The sequence below is a fragment of the Dipodomys merriami genome, unplaced genomic scaffold (assembly GCF_024711535.1).
Source record: "Dipodomys merriami isolate MVZ:Mamm:240054 unplaced genomic scaffold, mDipMer1.0.p SCAF_8, whole genome shotgun sequence".
NCBI lineage: Eukaryota > Metazoa > Chordata > Mammalia > Rodentia > Heteromyidae > Dipodomys > Dipodomys merriami.
The window spans coordinates 14,077,341-14,097,610 of record NW_027206401.1 but is presented as its reverse complement, the minus strand read 5'-3'; the positions used below and the strand labels follow the sequence as shown (position 1 = coordinate 14,097,610).

The 20,270-nt window shown below is 37.4% G+C and overlaps 1 protein-coding gene across 4 annotated transcripts in view; it reads left to right on the top strand.

Annotated features, from left to right (window-relative positions):
- The window catches only part of Grm1 (glutamate metabotropic receptor 1), a 300,312-nt gene that overhangs the window by 265,143 nt on the left and 14,899 nt on the right, over positions 1-20,270 (top strand). For all 4 annotated transcript variants that reach the window (XM_070010072.1, XM_070010070.1, XM_070010074.1 and 1 more), the window contains exon 8: positions 7,077-8,007. In XM_070010072.1, the coding sequence (XP_069866173.1) occupies positions 7,077-8,007 (931 nt within the window). The remainder of the gene's footprint in view (positions 1-7,076; positions 8,008-20,270) is intronic.

Genomic DNA, 20,270 nt, shown 5'->3' with positions numbered 1-20,270 from the left:
GCATTGAAGAAATATTTAAAATATCAGAAAAATCATGGTCAAGTTAATGTGCCTGGGTTTTATCATGACAAACTTTTATTGGTGCAGGTCAACAGTACTTAATCTTCTTCTGCATAAAGACATTTTTCTTTTATTTTTATAGCATACACTGTGAAGGATAGAGTTATACTATAGCTAGACCTGGATAAGTTTTATGATCATCTAAGGGATTTTTTACTATCTATCTTTGACTTTTGACCATGTCATGGGAACTGGGATTTATAATACATAATGTTTGACAATTCAGAGGGGACAGCAAAATCCAAAGTACTGATGGATTTCACTTGACACAAACAATTCAATTGACTGACTCGGCTTCAAGTCTTGTGAATGAGATGCTATGTCAAAAACAAACTTTACAATTTAGGTGGGGGGGTAGCTGAGGAGGTGGGAGGGAAGGGATGGTAGGGGAAAAACAAAGGAGGAGGCAACAATGCTGGATAAGAAATGTACTCATTACCTTGCTCATGTAACTATAACCCCTTTGAACGGCATTTTCACAATAAAAATCATAATTAAAATTTAAAAAAGAAGAAGAAAAAAAGACTCCAGTGGGAATTTCTGTCTTGAGTTGTCTCAAATCTAATATCCATCCTTTGGATCCTCATAGTTCAATCTTCAGATGAAACACATTTATATATATATAAACTTGCACCTGGATATCACTTGATTTCTTGGTACTGACCTACATTTCTTCTTTCACCACAACACACATTCTGCCTTTAATGAAATCATTGAATGAGTATGTTCTTTGAGTCTTCTGAATCCTCTCAAATATCAGAATTCCTTAATCTTGCATATGGAAAATAAACTGGATAAGTTAGTGCCTAGAATGTACATTCAATTAACACTATCTTGCTATACCAAAGTTACCTTTCCACAAACCATAGCTTGTTGTAATCAAATTATTGAATTAGAGTGACAAATGTTAAGCCAAATCTAGGTCATCCCTGTCACAGTAAGGGAAAGAGAAAGCTGAATTTAGGTAATTTTAATCAGTAAACAAAAATGAGTATGCAAAATAAATAGTAATATATTCAAATAATCTTAAAAGATCTTACATGTTATAACGTCCCCAGCTTACCCTTAGGTCCTTGAGTTAACAACTGATTTTCATTGACTTCTGCTTCCAGAGACTTTCAGTCAAAGCTCAGTTAAAAAAAAAACACTAAAAGGTATAATACTCATCAATTTTAAGATTCTCTTTTATTTTGCAAAGGGTAGGAAATGATGGCAATAGTTTAAACTTTGTCAAAGTTTAAATAAATAAATGTTCCAGTGAATATTTCTCCACATCACTGTTTTTGTAAGTTAGAATGTCTTAGCTAAGAAATATAAAATGGAATTGTATTTTAGCCATTGTGAAGGTTGTGCCTTCTGAGATGAATGACGCAATTGATGCAGAAAATAAACACACTATCTGAAGTAGCATGTAATTGTAAATCAGGAAGCAGAACAACTTCCATCCATTAAGAGATACTCAAAGGATTTGTTTGCAATTTGTTGTTCACTTGGTTCCCCACCTTTTCATCCTGTTCAGATTAATTTAAATTAAATATGAGTGAACCGAATCATTGCTATTCTGAAAATGTCATCTCATTAGTGTGTCTTCTGGAAAGATTTTTTTTTCATGAGGAACTTATTCAGTGTCCATTGGATGTATAACTGATGATACCAAATAGTGGCATTATATCTATAGATCTCAAGCAAGGTTATTTAGGATCTTTGGGGGATGGGTATTTCCCAGCTTGAATTTGTGTATTTGCATTTGGCTCCTATACTTCTCCATAGATATCTTATTACTAAAGGACTTTTGTAGTTTTATTTGAGAACCATGGGTAATGACTTTTTATTGAAACTCCACCTTTAGCACTATCACCTCTAAATGACTTCAATGTCTCAAGTATTTTTGTGGTGCCTACTCTTTCATGTTTGAGCCCACCAGTATGATAGCAATTATTTCTGGTAATATTATGACATCAAGGAATTGGCATTAGTGATTTTTTTTCATAGAATTCTTGGACCATTAAAAACAGTTTCTGGGAATGATGCTCAATGGTAGAATGCTAATCTAACATGCATTGCGTCCTGAGTTTTCTCCTCAGCCTAGCCAAAAGAATATTTTTTCTTTATAAGGTCAAATAAATGAATTGTTCTGATAGTTTTTCAACTTTTAGTGTATATTTTTGCTCCTTTTATTTTAGCAGTTTGAGATAGCATAGAGAAGGCCATAGTTTCATTATTAGAAGAATTTAAATTGGGATGTCTTCTATTTTATAATACTAACTGATCTGCTGTTTGTATATGAAACCTACAAGTATCTTTTTAGTATAACATCCATAGTGAAGCAATATTAAGTTAAGATGTAGTACTTGGTTATTTAAAACTCAGCTCTGAGCATAAACAGTTCTTGTATCGCATAAGAACATTCTTGAAATGTTCCTTCCTTGAGACGATTTATAAAGTTGCAGTATTACCAGTAACACACCAGCAGATAGGAAATAGGAAGGAGAAGCAGCACTAATTCAAAATTTAGTTAATTAAGTAACCGACACTGTCCGACCATTGAGTAATAAGGATTTATCACATTTGGGAACAAGAGACATAAAGAACAGTACAAGACCTAAAGGTGTTTGGGCTAATTTAGTTTATGTCTGCGCTTGCTATTAGAATCTGAGCATTGATTAAATTAAGGAGTTGAATTTACTAGGGCAATTCGTTATCCAGCTATATAAAAAAAAAACTTACACAAAGTCTAGTAGCTTAAAGCAACACACATTTATTATTTCACATGTTTGTGGGTCCAGGACCTGGGCAGAGCTGAATGAGGCTCTCTTCTTCTTGTGATCTTTTGGAAGACTGGGGATGAGGCCTTCTCTAAAGGTGTGGGGGTGGGGGGAAGAGTGCATGTCTCCATTCACTTCTGTGGTTGCTGGCAGGGCAGAGTGCTCGCAGGCAGTGGCACTGAAGACCTCAGTTTTTTGGGTGGGGACTGTCCTCAGTTCTTTGTCACAGGGACTTCAGTAAGATGACATGTGGCTTTGTAGTATATACAGTGTAACAACATTCAGCTATGAAAACAAATTAATTGCTAGCTGGGCATCATCACTCAAGCCTTTAATCCTAGCTACACAAGAGACTGAGGTCTGGAGGATCCCAGATCAAAGCTAGCCTAGACAGAAAAGTCCAAGGTAAGCAGCAAAAAGTTGGAGACATAGCTCAAGTGGGAGAACATCAGCCCTGAATGAGAAAGCCAAACTGGAGGCCCTGACTTAAAATCCCACCACTGCCCCCACCAATAAAAAAAAGAGAAGGAAATTAAATATTAAATTTTCATATAAGTTCTAAAAAAAAAACCCTGACAACTTCTTAAAAACATTAGACTGAGTATTAGAAGCTAGATCCAAAAGTTCACATATTATCACATATTATGGGATAGTATTTTCAAGTAAGATATTCAGGATGGATACAACTATAGAGATAGAAAGCAGATTGGTGATGACCAGAAATATAGGGAGGTAATATCAGGGAATAAGTACTTACTGTGTATGCTAGTGGTGATGAAAATTTTGGAATTAGGTAGTGGTTATACAACATATTTGATGTGTGCGTGGACTTCAGTAAGGTGGAATGCAGCTTTGTCAAGGCCAGCAAGACAGAGTTTGCTAGTAAGATAAAAAAAAATCATTTCTTTATGGAACCTGATCTCGCAAGCGACTTTTCATCATCTTTGCTATACTCTATAGACAAAAAGCAAATTGCAGGTCCTTCTCTTAGTCAAGAGGAGGGGATATAAGCACACACAGGTCAGAAGTGGGGAGAGGCAGTTGAAGACTACCTTAGAATCCTCCTACCACAAAGGGCAACAGTTAATTGTATGTGCCATGTTGCTAATCTGCCTAAAGCATGGTATATAGGGTTTAGTAATTTAACAAAAATCTACTTACTTACAATGGCTTGTAAACTAGTATGCTATGTTCCAAATCTTAATTTTGTGGAGTCTCTTGTTTAAAAGGATTCTGTGATAATAGCTATTTCCCAAATTTTGCAAAGTGTAGGTGTTTTCATGTCTAGAGCGTCTATAATTTGATGCGCTCTCTGGAAGCATTCTGTCTATTACATTTGTGGGATTTTGTCACAAAGAATGAAGAAATATTTTTCTAATAACAATCTCAAAGTATAAATAGTAGATTGGGACATAGGATTGTTTCTTGCTATTGGAATTTTTTAAAGTAAACAAAGTATCTGTTGTTCTAAAAACATAAGGAAGGAATATTCCTTCTATTTAGATTTTGTGGTAAGAGCAGGGATTTCCTAGATGTCAATATCTCTAATGGACTTAAGACATTAGATAGATCTGAACGTTTCTGGAAGATTATTTTTCATCTTTACATCTTTTCATTAAAAGCATAGTTTCTGATAATGCCTTATAGAATGCATTTATGTGGTTTATTTATATATCTTTTTTATTCTGCTGCTTTAAAATATTTTCCCCACAAGAAGGCGATTAATTGAATTAAACAGAATGGATTTGTGATGTAGGACTCTACTTAGTAAGAATCGAGAGCATTTACTTCACCCTCTCTCTCTGAAGTTGGAGAGAATCTACCCAGTCTTTATTGGGAAAAAACCCAGAAACATGTAGAATTAAAATATGACTTTATAATGAAATCAGAAGTTCTTCCAGGAAGAGGTTTTTATTGTATGGTTTTTTTAATTGTAAAACTACTGTACAGAGGGGTTACAGTTACATGAGCAAGGTAATGAGTACATTTCCTATTGAGCACTGGTGCCTCCTCCTTCTAAGGTCAGTCCAAGTATGTGCTCCTGAATGAGAGTTCATATTCTCAAAGCAAGAGTAATGTTGGAAAGCAACACTAAACAAAGTGATATCTCACACATTGACAACCCAACAAGTAAGTTTCCAGAGATTTTCTAAAGGACTCAGAAAGAGTAGATACTTTTTATAAGCTAGTTATCAGTGCTCCAAACATGGTCCAGCTTGCACCAGCGAGTTCCTGGATCTGTGTCTTCCAGTGATCTCATTTTCCCACTTCCTTTTATAGTCATCAAAACACCAGCAATGCAACTCAATTCAATTCAAATGCAAACCAAATCAAACAACAGCCACAAAAACAAATAAGTGGGCTAAAGACTTAAAAACAAATAAGGATTTATATATGCAGTAGGTAAATGGTTACAAAAGCAAAAAAAAAGTAGCCGAGAAGTAAGTAAAGAAAAAGATATTTCTCAAATTATACAGCTAAAACAAAATGTTTGTTGACTTTATAAATACCTTAGGCTTATTTACCAGATGATGTACATAAAAAGGGGCTGGAATTCTTAATGTAAAGATAGATAGATCTATGTTATACGAAGATTTAAGTTTAATGACCCTATATATAGAGTCCTACACAAGTACAAGTCCTAGCCTAATTAAATAGATACAACACAACTCAGTAAAATTAACCAGAGCTGGACCACTATTGTGATCTTCCACAAACAGTGTATGGGAAGAACACAGGGTGAGCTTTAGGGGTCTAGGGAGTGAACTGGATATTCCCAGTATAACCAGGAATAGTATCAAGTAAGGGTCTTCAAAATGATCTTTATGAAATCTGTAGAAATACAAAAGATGGTAAGACTAAAGACAGTCATCCTTCCTTAGCTACTTCTGCAGCTGTGGATGGAAACCACTGGAATAAATAGTTCCTTTATTTCTTTCATGAACTATATAGTCCAGACTATGATGGTTCGGTCTATGCTCAATACTTAGACATGTTTTTCTTGTCTCTTGTCCCTAAACCATACTATTTATATAATTATACATAGGATGATGAACTATGCATAATCTAGAGATTATTTAAAGCATACAAGAAGATATGTGTAGACCATTTGCAAACTGCAACTTTCCAGAAGGTATTGGAGCAAGGGTAGGTATCCGTGGTGGCTCTGGAAGTAGTTCCCCATGAACACTGAAGGAGAATTGTATGTAATTTTTTTAACCCAAAACTATAATTTATTACTTATACTTATGTGACACCCCAACTGGGTGACTGTCAGAATCAAGGGCTAACACTCATTGGTTGGTAAATAAAAAGATGTTCACTGAGGTAGGTTGGTGTTGATTGGCTGAACAGACCTAAAAACCATTTCTGGTGGTTTCTTGCTGCTAGAACAATGAGTCTTTTCCTAAATTTAGGGAAACATATTTTTACTCTCACAATGTGGGAAATATGGCCCAGACCAAACACAAAATCCTGTGAAGGGGTTGTCTCCAGAGTCTGACAATTTTTTTCTCTCACTCTGAAATATGAAACAGATTCTATTTCCTGTCTCAAAGGAAAACATCTCTCCTTTTAAGAACATTGGAAGTAGAGATCCAGTTTCTTTTGGTCTGTCCATTTGCCATGTACAAATAATAAATAGCTAAAGGAATTTTAAGTGGGTAACATAGAATTATGTGGTAAACACAAGCATGCAAATTCTTGTACAACATTTGAATTGAATTTCTATATAAAATATTCTGCAAGCCAAAATTTGCCTGTGAGCTCTATTTGTCTATGGTCAATGGCTGCATAAAATTAAAAAAAAGTTTGCTAGTTTATTTAGTCAGTACAGGGTCTCACATTTTCTAAACAGATACTCTATCACTTGAGTTCGCTTATTTCTTACTAAGCTTTTTTTTGTGTGTGTGAAAATACTGTACAGAGGGGTTATAATTACATGGGCTAAGCTTTTCTTTTATGTTGTCCTTACTTAGCCTTTACTGTAAACATTTTTCTCCTTTCTTTGATGGACATCCATTTATAATGACAGTATTGAAAGAAAAATATTATAGGTTCACAAGCATGTCACCTTAGACTTGCAATGAGACTAAGTTTAGGAATCTGTGTGTAACACTGGCAACTTTTGTGCCAAGCATAGAAATCATCCAGGAAGAAAAGACAGCTCGGTTGTGAATAACTAATAAGCAGTCATTATTGGTCAGCAGAAATCTCCGATTTCATATGAAAATGAACTGTTTCTCATCACAGGCTGTGAACCCATTCCTGTCCGCTACCTTGAGTGGAGCAACATCGAATCCATCATTGCCATCGCCTTCTCTTGTCTGGGCATCCTCGTCACCCTGTTTGTGACTCTCATCTTTGTGCTGTACCGGGATACACCTGTGGTCAAATCCTCCAGTCGCGAGCTCTGCTACATCATCTTAGCCGGCATCTTCCTTGGTTATGTGTGTCCGTTCACTCTCATTGCCAAACCAACGACCACGTCCTGCTACCTCCAGCGCCTCCTGGTTGGCCTGTCCTCCGCCATGTGCTACTCTGCTTTGGTGACCAAAACCAATCGCATTGCCCGCATCCTGGCAGGCAGCAAGAAGAAGATCTGCACCCGGAAGCCCAGGTTCATGAGCGCCTGGGCCCAGGTGATCATTGCTTCCATTCTCATTAGCGTGCAGCTCACCCTGGTGGTCACCTTGATCATCATGGAACCTCCTATGCCCATTCTGTCCTACCCAAGCATCAAGGAAGTCTACCTGATCTGCAATACCAGCAACCTGGGCGTGGTGGCCCCCGTGGGCTACAATGGGCTCCTCATCATGAGCTGTACCTACTATGCCTTCAAGACCCGCAACGTGCCCGCCAACTTCAACGAGGCCAAGTACATCGCCTTTACCATGTACACCACCTGCATCATCTGGCTAGCTTTCGTGCCCATTTACTTTGGGAGCAACTACAAGATCATCACCACCTGCTTCGCAGTGAGTCTCAGCGTCACGGTGGCGCTGGGGTGCATGTTCACGCCCAAGATGTACATCATCATTGCCAAGCCCGAGAGGAATGTCCGCAGTGCCTTCACCACCTCGGACGTGGTCCGCATGCACGTCGGCGATGGCAAGCTGCCCTGCCGCTCCAACACCTTCCTCAACATTTTCCGAAGGAAGAAGCCAGGGGCAGGAAATGCCAAGTGAGTGATCCGATCTGTGTCTCCCCGTCCCTGCCTGCCTCCTTTCTCCTCTTGTGCCTCCTCTCCCTCGTTCTCTCCCTCTCCCTGCTTTCCCTCTTTCTCTCCTCCTCCTTTTCTGTCTCCTGTCTCAGTCTCTCTCCATCCATGTTTTCCTCTGTCTAAACTGTTTGCTCCATTTCCTCCAAAGTTTTTGTTTATATGTATTTTTTCCTCCCCTTTTCCAGATCTCACATTCTGTTGTAGGATGATAGAGCTTAAAAGTCCTCTTTGCTTTCATTCCTTTGCAAGAGCAAACAGAGGACCAAGCACACGCACCTTCCTTGGTCTCTAGAAGATTCCAACTGCAGATCCTCTGACAGTGTTTGTTTTCACACGGGTCCTTCCTTCTATGGAGTGTCAATGCAACTCTGCATTCTGGGTCAAAGACGAACAGTATTTCTCATGTATAGTTTATCCTCTGGTGGGAGAGAGCTTCTGATTGATTTCTATCATTCTGGAAGCACATTGTGACTAATCTGGAGTGGAGTGCAAGAAACTATGCACCCTGAGAAATGGCTTTCACAAAAGAGAATTGCAACCAAGTGCCATGTGTGTCCTGAAATAATATCCCTTAAGTAACTGCCTTATCATAGTCCCCTTAGTTATTAAAGTTTAAGGCATGTTGTCATAACGATGTTCCACAGAGCTACACTTGAATTGGGCTATCTCTACTTCAAGGTCATGATCAGAATGAATTGTGATTGCAAATCAAAACATAAATTTTTAAAAAGATACAGGTGATGAGCCTTAAACTTGAGAGTGAGTAGACAATCAAAGTCCAGTTGATTTGTATTCTAGTAATTCTGACTAATTTGTGCAATAAATACTTCACTATCTTTCTCCTCATTTTAGTTAATAAGAATCATGTGTTCAAATTTTGGATGTGTCATCTTTCCTAGACCCACAAAAACAAATTGCATGTAATATTTGCAATTTAAAGAAATGGCACAGATAGTTGAAGCTCTCAAGGAAATTGAATTAAAATGTAGGCAGTTTTCTTTACAAACAGAATTAATTTTACCATATAATAATATTTCTTTTTTGGTGGGGGAGGGGAGGTTATGGGCTTGAAGTCAGGGCCTGGGCACTGTCCCTGAGCTTTTGTGCACAAGCTATTGTTCTAACACTTTGAGCCACAGCTCCATGTCTGGTTTTCTGGCAGTTACCTGGAGATAAGAGTCTTATGGATTTTCATGCTTGAACTGGCTTTGAACTGGGATCCTCAGATGTCAGCTTCCTGAGTAGCTAGGATTTCAGGCATAAGCCACCAGGGCCTGGCTCTATAATAACTTTTTATAAATGAAAATACTAACTGGAATAATTATAACATTTACATCAGTTTGTAAGTATGCTATCCTTCTGAGTCAGTCTGCAAGTTCAGCAGAATATATGTTATTTTTCCTTCACTAGGTAGACAAAGAAACTAAGATGTAGATTTTAGAACTGGAATGAAATCTCCTAACCTATATTAAAAAAATCTACATGCATGAAAAGTCAAGCACCAACATAGGCATCTTTTATAAAAGTTATATAGTTTGTGGAAGTAATAAGAAAGAATTTGGGAGTTTGGCATGGTGGCTCACACCTGTAATCCCATCTACTCAGGAGGCTGAGATTTGAGGATCATGGTTCAAAGCCACCCTAGGCAGGAAAATTCATATAACTCTTATCACCAGTTAACCACCAGAAAACCAGAGGTGGAGCTGTGGCTCAAAATGTTAGAGTATAAGCCTTGAGCAAAAAGTCTAAGTGAGAGCATAATGCCAATTCAAACCCTGCCCAGTACTGATGGAAGGAAGGAAGGAGAGAAGGAAGGAAGGAAGGAAGGAAGGAAAGAAGGAAGGAAGAGTTTGAGAATATATGTTTTTAAGATCCATAACTATTATTATTTCAAGCAAAAACCTCCCTAGGCTTTGTCAGTATTGCAGTGAAGACAATAATTTGTGCTTCCTTCTCGCCTAATCAATTTCAAATCCTTTATAGGATACAGATCATACACATTTCTTAATAAATTTTACCCACTGGTCATGATTTTTCTTTCTTACCTGCTGTCAGGGAGTTATTACCAATCAGGAAGGTGAAGCCATGTTAGGACATGAAGAAGAAAAAGAACAGCGCAGATTGTTAGCCACGTATACAGATGTAAAGTAACATCACAGCAATTTTTGTCTAAGAGGGGAGGGATTAGAAAGCAAATACTGTGTGTGTGTGTGTGTGTGTGTGTGTGTGTGTGTGTGTGTGTGTGTGTGCTGGTCCTGCCTGGGGCTTGAACTCAGGGTTTGGGTGTTATCCTTAAGTTTTTATTAACATTTGTTGGTGTTTAATGGAAATAAAAGACTCACATGTGTGGATGGATAGACACCTGTCTGAGAGATTGTGTCAATGACTATTGAGTGATGCTTGCTGCTGGGAAGAGAGGGAGCATCAGATATTACTTATTGAGGCCTGGCACTTGCTACCAGACCTTGCTGTACAATTGCATCATCGTACCATATATTGACTACTTTTCCTGTAATCTGAAAAAATTCCTCTTACTAACATATACTTAAAATCTCATTACATTCGAGATTTTGCATTTGAAAAAAATGTATCAGTTGTCTTAGAAGTACTGGTTTATATCAGTAAATGGTTTAACTATTAGGTGTTGATAAACCTAACTCTAATAAATAACCAAATAAACATGCAGTATTCTTAATATAATTTATAGCTTATCCAATATGAAAATCAGTTGACCCTAGAGGGTAATTTCAGGTTAAACTTTAGTGGAAAAAATATCATTTGTTTGCTTATTTTTCTCATTCCTTCTGTTATTGCTCCTGGTGTGACTCTATGAGACTATAATTCTAAAACGTAGCAATAATTTCAGTGCCTGTGTTTTACCTCATTTTATTACCAGTTTATTTTTTCCTGGTTTGTCTTCAGAGTTACAAACCTTACACTCTACTATTTCCTGCAGCAATAAAAATCAAGCAGAGTTTTGCCAATTGAAGGAAGGGGTGGAAAGCTCTAGAGAATGAGTTTACTGCCATTCTGGATGTGGAAATCTGATGCTTATGGGGCACGAGCATGTTCAGCGGTCTGTATATGGAGTTATAAATGTGGAGCAGATGCTCGAATGACATGTTTTCAACAGATCTATCTGTTGGAATGTTGTTCTGAGGGGCTGTAGATCCAGTAACATTCCCACGACAGCCTGGTTTTCAGATAGATGGAAGGGATGATATTATATGGCTGTTTTCTCAAGGTTGACTGAATTTCTTTTTAACATTTTACTCACAGCCAAGTAGCTGACAAAATTAAAAATATGAGTTCTTGTTTTATATCTTCTGGAATATAATTTGGAGGAAGCTCAATCAATCAATCAATCAATCAATCAATACAGTGTTTGGGTTATTTTAGTTATTTATAGTCACAAGTCCTTTTAGGCAGAATCCAACTCAGGAAGATCGACTTAAGTATAATTGCCTTTGACAGCTCTTTTACTGTCAAATGGGCAAATATTTAGGGTTACTAATATAAAGGCACTGAAATCTTCACCCCTTTAGCAATCAAATGCATAGAAATCTATGGACCTTCTTAGAGAAGTAACTTACTTCGATCCAAATTATTATCACTTCCTTATACAGCCAAATGAAAAACTATGTATATAGCATATATAGTAAGAAATCACAATATTAATGACACAATGTCAGATTGACATTTCTAATGATTTTCTGGATAAATAATTTAATGTCTGTCAAACACTGATGGTTCAGGGGGGCGGAAATGTGACAATGTAGTCTTTGGGCTTTTGTATACACAATTATGTACACAACTAAATCACAACTGCAAAAGTTAGACTGATATAAGAAGCAATTTTTAAAATTTTTGAATTTATTTGTATTGTACAGGTGATATACAGAGGGATGTGTCAGGTACTGAGTACAGTGTCACCTCTTCCCTCATTATCTCACAGTTTTTTCTCTCCCGGCCTCCATCCCCCACAAATTGTATAGTTAATTTTCAACATTAGTGACTAGTGATTATCACTGCTGAAGCTGAATTAGTTCACCCTTTGTCCCACCATTTCTGTATTTCCCCTTAGCTTCCTCAAAACAGATAAAGTTGCATGTAAGACAAAAGTTACAGAAATTTTTAAAAAGTGACAAAAGGGATAAACAACACACACATACCTATAAAATTAAAAAAACTCATTTCCATTTCTTGGAGTTCATTTCAATAAACATCACTTTATATGATTATATGCACATAGCTATTGCGCCTTTGTGATCCTCTCCTAACAATATTCTCCTTGGGTCTCACTGTATGAATGTTTAGAGTCCTATTTATTTTAGCATGTCCATGTGTAATTTTTTTGTCTTTTCCTATCCATTTTTTTACTTGTAGATTTATAGTCACATTCTACAAATAAGAGAAGCCAGCAACCTAGGTTTCATTGGGTCTGGCTTACTTTGCTTAATATAATTTTTTCCAAGTCTTTTCATTTCCTTACAAATGGGGCAATATCATTCTTTCTGATGGAAAGAAATTGTGTATATTGTGTATGTATGTTACCTTTCCTTGATCCATTTGTCCATTGAGAGGCATCTGGGTTGTCTCTAAGTCTTTATCCCATTGCTTAATTGTGTTGTTGTTTCTTCTTTAAGGATTTGTTTTGAGAGGCTTTAAATTTTGAGTTCTAAGTATATTTTAGATATGAGGCCCTTATATGATACATAGCTAGTAAAGATTGCTTCCCATTCTGTGGGCTTTCTATTTTTCCTGATAGCTATGTCCTTTGCCATGCAGAAACTCTTTAGTTTGATGCAGTCCTATTTATCTAGTTTGTTGTTTTGACCCATGCCAAGGAGCCCTAGTGTCTCCCCTATCCCTTCCTGTAATATTTTCAAGGTATCTGGTCCTGCATTGAGGTCTTTGATCCATTGATTCTGGTACAAGGTGATATATAAGGGTCTAGCTTCTGTTTTCTGCATATGTATAGCAATTCTGCCAGCATCATTTGTTGAATAGGCTGTCTTTCTTCCATCCTGTGTTTTTTGCTCCCTTATCAAATATTAGGTGGCTATAAGTCTGTGAGTTTATTTCCAGGTCTTCTATTCCACTGGTCCTCAGGTCTGTTCTTGTGCCAGTACCAAGCTGTTTTTATTACTATGGCTTTGAAATAGAGTTTGACGTTTGGTATTGGTATTCCTCCAGCACTGTTCTACCTGTTAAGGGTCTTCTATTATTCCATATGTATTTATTACTATGGCTTTGTAATAGAGTTTGACATTTGGTATTGGTATTCCTCCAGCACTGTTCTACCTGTTAAGGGTCTTCTATTATTCCATATGTATTTTTGAATTGCAAAAAAAAATTAAAGCATGTTCTTAAACAGAATATTATTAGGTTGTTGGAATGTTTCCTAAGCATTTGAATGGTTTCTGCTCAGTGCAAAAGTGACATGAAGTGCTAAGGAGAAGGATCCTGTAAGGAAATTTTTCCTCATGACTGCCTACTAAAGACAGAGTTTGTCCACACGTAGAGGTAAAGAAGTCCGTAGCACCATTTTTTAACTGGCTAAACATTTTCATCTTTCCTCCTCTGATTAAAAAGGAAATTTGAAAATGAGCCAACAGATGCCATAATCAAGTAGCAGTGGCCTCTCCGATGGGTTTTCTCAAAATATTGATCTAATAACTACTCTGGCTCAGAAGAAAATCTGTCAGTTGAAATTCTTTTTCCCTGAATCATCCATGACTTTAAAAGTTGACTGTAATTCTTCTTGATTTTATAGTAAACATAAGGGTATTTTATTGAAGCATTTGTCATAGAATTTTACTACTTAAAAGACCATTTACTGAGGATATTGTGATTCAGTCATTTATATGATCAGATATTATTTTATACACGTAGCATGATACTAGATAACCTTCAGGATAAGAAAGATCTGAATACATGTCCTGACCATTGCGAATCCTGCACTATAGAAAAGGAGACAAAAATATGAGTAACATTTTGTTTTATGTGCCATAATAAAGGACAATTGTAACTTCTCGATTGTCCAAGGAAGGAAGAGATTATGTCTTCCTCTGAAGTAGTATCTGGGGAAGGATTAGAAGGATATTTTAGTAAAAATAGCATTTGAACTTGATCTTAGAGAATTTTTGTTTTCAGCATAAATAACTGCAGGGTGGTGACATCATTGCACACGCAGGAAATAATGAGTGGAGATTCAGAAATGCTGCCATGCTCTTGGGCTGAGACATGGAATCCGATATAAAGAAAGAGCACACTAATGTGTAGGGGTGATTAATAGGCCGTAGAAGACAGGCTGTAGAGATGACTCAATTTCTGTGATGAAATTTTAGATATTTTTGCAATAAACCACACAAAGTAGTAAAAATTTTAGGAAGTTTCATAATCACATGTTGATTATATAAAAATTAGAATAGACTTTGAAATTTAAACCTTAAAAGCCTTAGAGTAAAACAGTGCAATGATTGTTGAGTCTAAGGCATGCACATTGTAAAAACATTTTCAGAGTTTAATTCATTAGAACTGGAATATCAAGTAAGGGATCTGAAAGAATGAGGGGAAAAAATAGCTTGCATGATATGATCCTGGATGTTGGGGAAAACACACTGAGTGGTATACAAGCAGCTACAAGCGAATTCACTGGAGTGTAATGGACTCTATGGAGGGTCATCTAGTGTAAATTTTTTTAGAAAAACTAGGTCAAAGCCCAACAAAATAAGTACCAGGAAAAGGGTACTTGTAATGGGAGGGGGTGGATGGGGCGAAAGGGAGAGGGTAGATGACAGAAGGAGAAATGGGAAAGAATGCAGTCAAGAATTGATTGTATATACCACAGAATTAAGGAAAGCAAGGGAAGGGGTGGATCGAAGAGGGGTGAAAATGTTGAGAGGAATAACACAGATGAAGATGAATTGTACACATAAACTGCTTTGTTATGGCCCCCAAATTCAATACATGGCCTTCAAAATTAAGAAAAGTGAAGGATGGAGTAGCATGCTAGGTGTGGCTAAGAATGTGGAAAGAGGTGACACTGGTCAAGATGCGTTATGTTCAGGAACTGGTTGGTTGAATGGCAACTTCTTAAAGATAATATAAATATTCTTTTTAAATAAATAAATAAAACAGGATATAGAAATAATAGAGAGAGATGTTGGTCTCCCTCAGACTTACTGATCAAACATGTTGCCAGGCTTCTCAGTACTCAGAGGTTGAAACAGTGTGTTCTGAAAGAATATTTGGGTACCCCCTGCGATTATGTGTCAAAGTTCCAGTGCTCAATGAGATCATATTTGGAGATGGGGAGAGATGAGGCCACCACTGGGTAATTAGGTAATCAGGTTTGGATGATGATCTAAGTTAACGATGGGAAATTAAAATCTAGCCCCCAAGAGACAGGTCCCACCTAAAGTGCTAGCTTTGAAGCTTAGTTGTCAACATGTTTAAAGCAATCAAAAGATTAGTGATGGCAAGAAAATAAGAAAATAGAAGAAAGAAAATTAGAAACTATTTTTGCTTAATAGACAAGATGAAGAAGGAAAAATCTGAGGACATTAGACAAAGCATCACTTTTTAATGAGAAAAACAAGAGGATGAAGTATTATAGAAATTATTGGGGGCTGGGAAGGTGGCTCAGTGGTAGAGAACTTGCCTTGCATGCCAGAGGCCCTGGGTTCGATTCCTCAGCACCACATAAGAAAAAAGCCAGAAGTGGTGCTGTGGCTCAAGTGGTAGAGCGCTAGCCTTGAGCTAAAGAGCTGAGGGACAGCGCCCAGGCCCAGAGTTCAGGCCCCACGACTGGACCCAAAAAAAAAAAAAAAAAGAAATTATTGACACAAAAGGTAGTACATACTTTAGGAGAGGTAGTATGTACTTTTATGGGGTTGGGCAAGAGGAAAGAACAGTATAGTAAAGGAGACCATCACACATTTGTGTGATCTGATAAAGGATCCAAAAGAATAATTAACAACATAAAAGAGAAACACATTGTTTAGGCCAGGAGTCCAATCAAGAACTATATAATACAATAAGTGCCATTTGATTTGTTGAAAAGGGTGGCGATGAAGCACCGACTCAAATGTGTGTGGTTCCCTCTAGCTGTGTATATAATGCAGAATAAAAAAATGAGGCTTCAAAGCTAAGGACTGTAATAAACTCCTGTCAGAGGTGGAACACAGGGTGTGCTTTCTTGAGAATGATGGGTAGTCTAGAGGAGTCTCAGCTGAGAAGGAGGGTTGTGTGTCTACAGCCAGGTTCAGTGCAGATGACACAGATGCATTGTGTCATCTCCACTGTGACTGGAACGTGATAGAAATTCTTGGATCCCTTCTTGGATCTCTAGGCCTCCTCAACCATGGTGCTTCAGGCTGTCAGAATACTTCAGGTATTTTGTTTGAGATACCTGGAAAATAACTAAAAGGCCTTGACTCCATAATGAGGTAGCTTTTTGTCTTCACCTTAGGGCATCTTGACCATGCTTTAGAACGAACTTAGTATTATCAGGAATGGTGTATGAGAGAAGTACCAGTGCAGGGAGTTTAGTAACCTCAGGATAATGAGGATGGACAGAACTTGCGCTCCATCAAGGGAAGCAGATCTGTGTTCACCTCTGTTTCCGTGTGTGTGTGAGTGTGTGTGTGTGTGTGTGTGTGTGTGTGTGTGTGTGTGTGTGTGTGTGTGTGTGGTGCGTGCGCGTGCACTTCTTAATTAACACACTTAATTTGCAGATTGCACCAAAATAGATATTTTAAAGAGTGGCTTTTTATATTTTCAGATTCTAAACTCAGACCAGAGGCAGATTATTCCATAACCTCAAAGGGAACATAATCTCTTTTGAATATGGGTCATCTTTTCTGTTGTGGTTTTTTTTTCAGTTAGAAATTTGTGCAGGCAATACCTATTCAAGTTCTGAAACATAGCAGTTTATGCTTATAGGACAGTTGGGTGTAATACTTAAGACTAAATTTAAAAACAGTCTCATGATTATCCATAGTGGTTCAAGGTGCATATACTTACAACATCACTTTGCAAGTAAAGAAACTGATGCTTAGAAAGCTGAAGATTTCATTTAAGAGAATTTCATTTAAGAGAAAGAAACAGGAGGTAATCATTTATTTCCATCAATAATGTATTTGTTAATTTGTGAACTAAATAAAATGAATAAAACATGGAGCCTACCCTAAAGGTAGTCACAGTTTGTTAAGGCCATATACTGTTACAATAAAATAAGAAATAGTGTACCATTATCCATATAGATAGGTAATGCCAGAGTCAGATGTTGTCTTAGTTTTATAAACAGCTGGAAGTGGTGGCACACATCTGTAATCCTCGTACTCAGGAGGCTGAGACAGGATCGTCATGAATTCAAGCCTGAGCTACATATTTAGATTATGTGTGTATATATGTATGTGTTCAGTGGTAGAGTGCTTGCCCAAATGGTACAAAGACCTGAGTTTAACACACATATACACTCACACATACCACAAAATTCATAGACAACTGGCTCAAAATAGCAAAAGTTTACTTCTCATACTTTGAGAGGCTGTGAAGTCTGAGATTAGGGTGCCAGCATGGTTGATCTCCAGTGAGATTCCCTCTTTCTGGTTCAAACATCCAATCATCTCATATCCTCACATGATAGAAAACCCAGAGAGAAACTAAGCCCTTACAGGGGCACTAATCACATTTGTAAGACTCTATTTTCATATCTTGGTTAGCTCCCAATAGTAGTATATTAAGACTATAAATCAACAGAAGGTAAGTTCTCAGTCCACAGCAAATGGAGCTATTGTTATTTATTGGTTGCCTGTTTTTTTAAGCTACTTAGTCTCTCTAGATATATTGCTTAACTTCTATGTATTTATTTATAAAAAATAAATGATGATTATACTTATCTCAGAGTGGTTAAGAAGATAAAATGAGAATATTTATAGAAAAGAGCATTGCAGTATCTAGTAGAGGACAAAATCTTACTCATTGTTGTCACGTGCTGTGACAGTTATGAATGTATAGGAGGGTTTATGTAACTCATAAATGAACATAAAACTCTACATTACACTTTCAAGTAGAGAGTTCCCTCACTGCTCAGCTCATTCAGTTCATGCTGCATAGAATGGTGAAGCTCTAGATCTGCTGAAAGCGGAAGCATGCATGTGTAACCAGGAATGAGATGTGTGTGCAGAAGCTTGCCCTGTTAGGCCCAGCTTGGCTTCTTGCGCATACCTAGCACCAGCTAAAGAACGATGAAATCATTTGCACTCCATCTGTGCACCTTAGCATCCTATATAAGGTGTTTCCTCGCCTCAGGCCATCTGAGTATGTTTGTGAAGCCAGTCTAAGAACAAAAAATATTAATAGTTCTCAGAATGAAGAAATTAAAGGGGAAGTACTATGGGGCTCCAGAGCTTTCAATCACGTGGACACGGTCCACAGGCTCATTAGTTAGAACTGCTTGACTGCAAGTTATAGACATCATCTTAAGCTAGCCTGAACACAACCAGGTGGAGTACTGAATGTAAAGAATGTAAGGAAGAATATCAGGTAGCTCAAGTCACAAGGTTCAGAATGCTTTATGGCCACAGCAAGAATGAGTTCCTTGTGTCAATGAATGCGGTCTCCATCCCATGGCCTTTCTCTGCATGGCTTCATTGTTTCATTTTGGAGCTCCTTTCTCTGTTTCTCAGGCAGTGATGATTAGTGCCAGTTCCTGAGTTTGTATGTTGTTACACATCCGGATATCCAAAGAAAAAGGCTTAACTCCCTCTGGACACATGTTTCTGCATGACACCCAGAAAAGCGCTGACATGAAGGGTTGGAGAGCTCATTGCATGCATACCACTGTTATTATGAAGGTGTGACTACTTCTGTTAAGAGCATCCAACACTGAGGCCTGATCTTTGTTACTGTATTGCATAGATTCCTGATTTTAACTTCCATCACCTGCATGTGGAGCAGGAAATGTTTCTCTTTTCTATTTCTCTCTGCTTTCACCATACTACAGTAAAGTCAATCCTTGCTAAAACTTTCAAACTAAAAGATACTAACGAGAAGAGAAATACCTCCATTTCTTTTTGCTTTATCTTGTTTTTTAAGAAAAATACATCAACAAGACATTGTCTTCAGTATTCATTGAAATACACATAAGGTACAGGCTAATAATAAAAATCATTTATTGTTAATATTTGTTGATAATAGAAAAAGAAAATTAGTAGATACTCACATCAACTTCATCCCAAAGTATGTGTACTTCCATTCTATTACAATGCGATGGAGAAATCTAGAACTAAAGAAACCAAACAATACCATTTATGTATATTGTATTCAAGATATACCAAGAATTGGCTTCTGACTAAAGTAAGCCATGTTATCTAGGTTGATGCTACTAGAGATACTGAGAAAGAACCACTTGGGAGAAATCAATAACAATAGGAAACATTTGATTGTTCTTAGCCATAAAATATATACTCAGTTATCCTACACCCCATAAATGCTCTGAACACCATGGAGATTGATTTCATTTTATACTTTATCAAAGATGGCAATGTTTACATCCATTGGCTTGGAGATGTGCAGAGGGAAGAGTAGGAAGAATGTTAATAGAAAAAAATTACGTAGACCTTCATGGTCAGAGTTAAATGAGTTGTGACAATGGTGCTAGTTTAGGAGTAAGGGAGGAAAAGAAAGAACACTGGTTCATTCTGACGGTGTTTTACTCTGAACAGTAGGTAGTTCGGTGAGTTTTACAGTATAATTCTGAGCGTGAGAGAGACTAGCCAAGATAGTTATCGTTTTTCAAACTGTAGGGAATTTAATGCTGAACAAAATAGTATGGTCTCTAATCTCAGAGGACATCGTAGGAAGTGGAGACTCCAGTGGCAAAATTAGCAGGGTAAAGTCAAAAGATGGGCCTCTAATACAAACCTTAAAGTCTGGGGAAGGCTATGGACATGCTTTCAATTGGCTACCCAAAAATGAGATGAGTAGCAATGAGTGAGCTACCATGAGGACAGGAGCAAGGACAGTAATCTATGAGGAGGGTCTGTAAGGACATATAGAGGCAAGAGAGAGCACAGAATATTAGGAAAAGGAAAAAATAGGTCCTTCTCTGTTGGATATAATAAAAGACCTGAAGCTGATCCTTATAAAGGCTTATTAATTCTGCTTTGAAGGCTAAAAGTGTTGAAGATTGGTTGGCTTTATTTGGTCCCTAC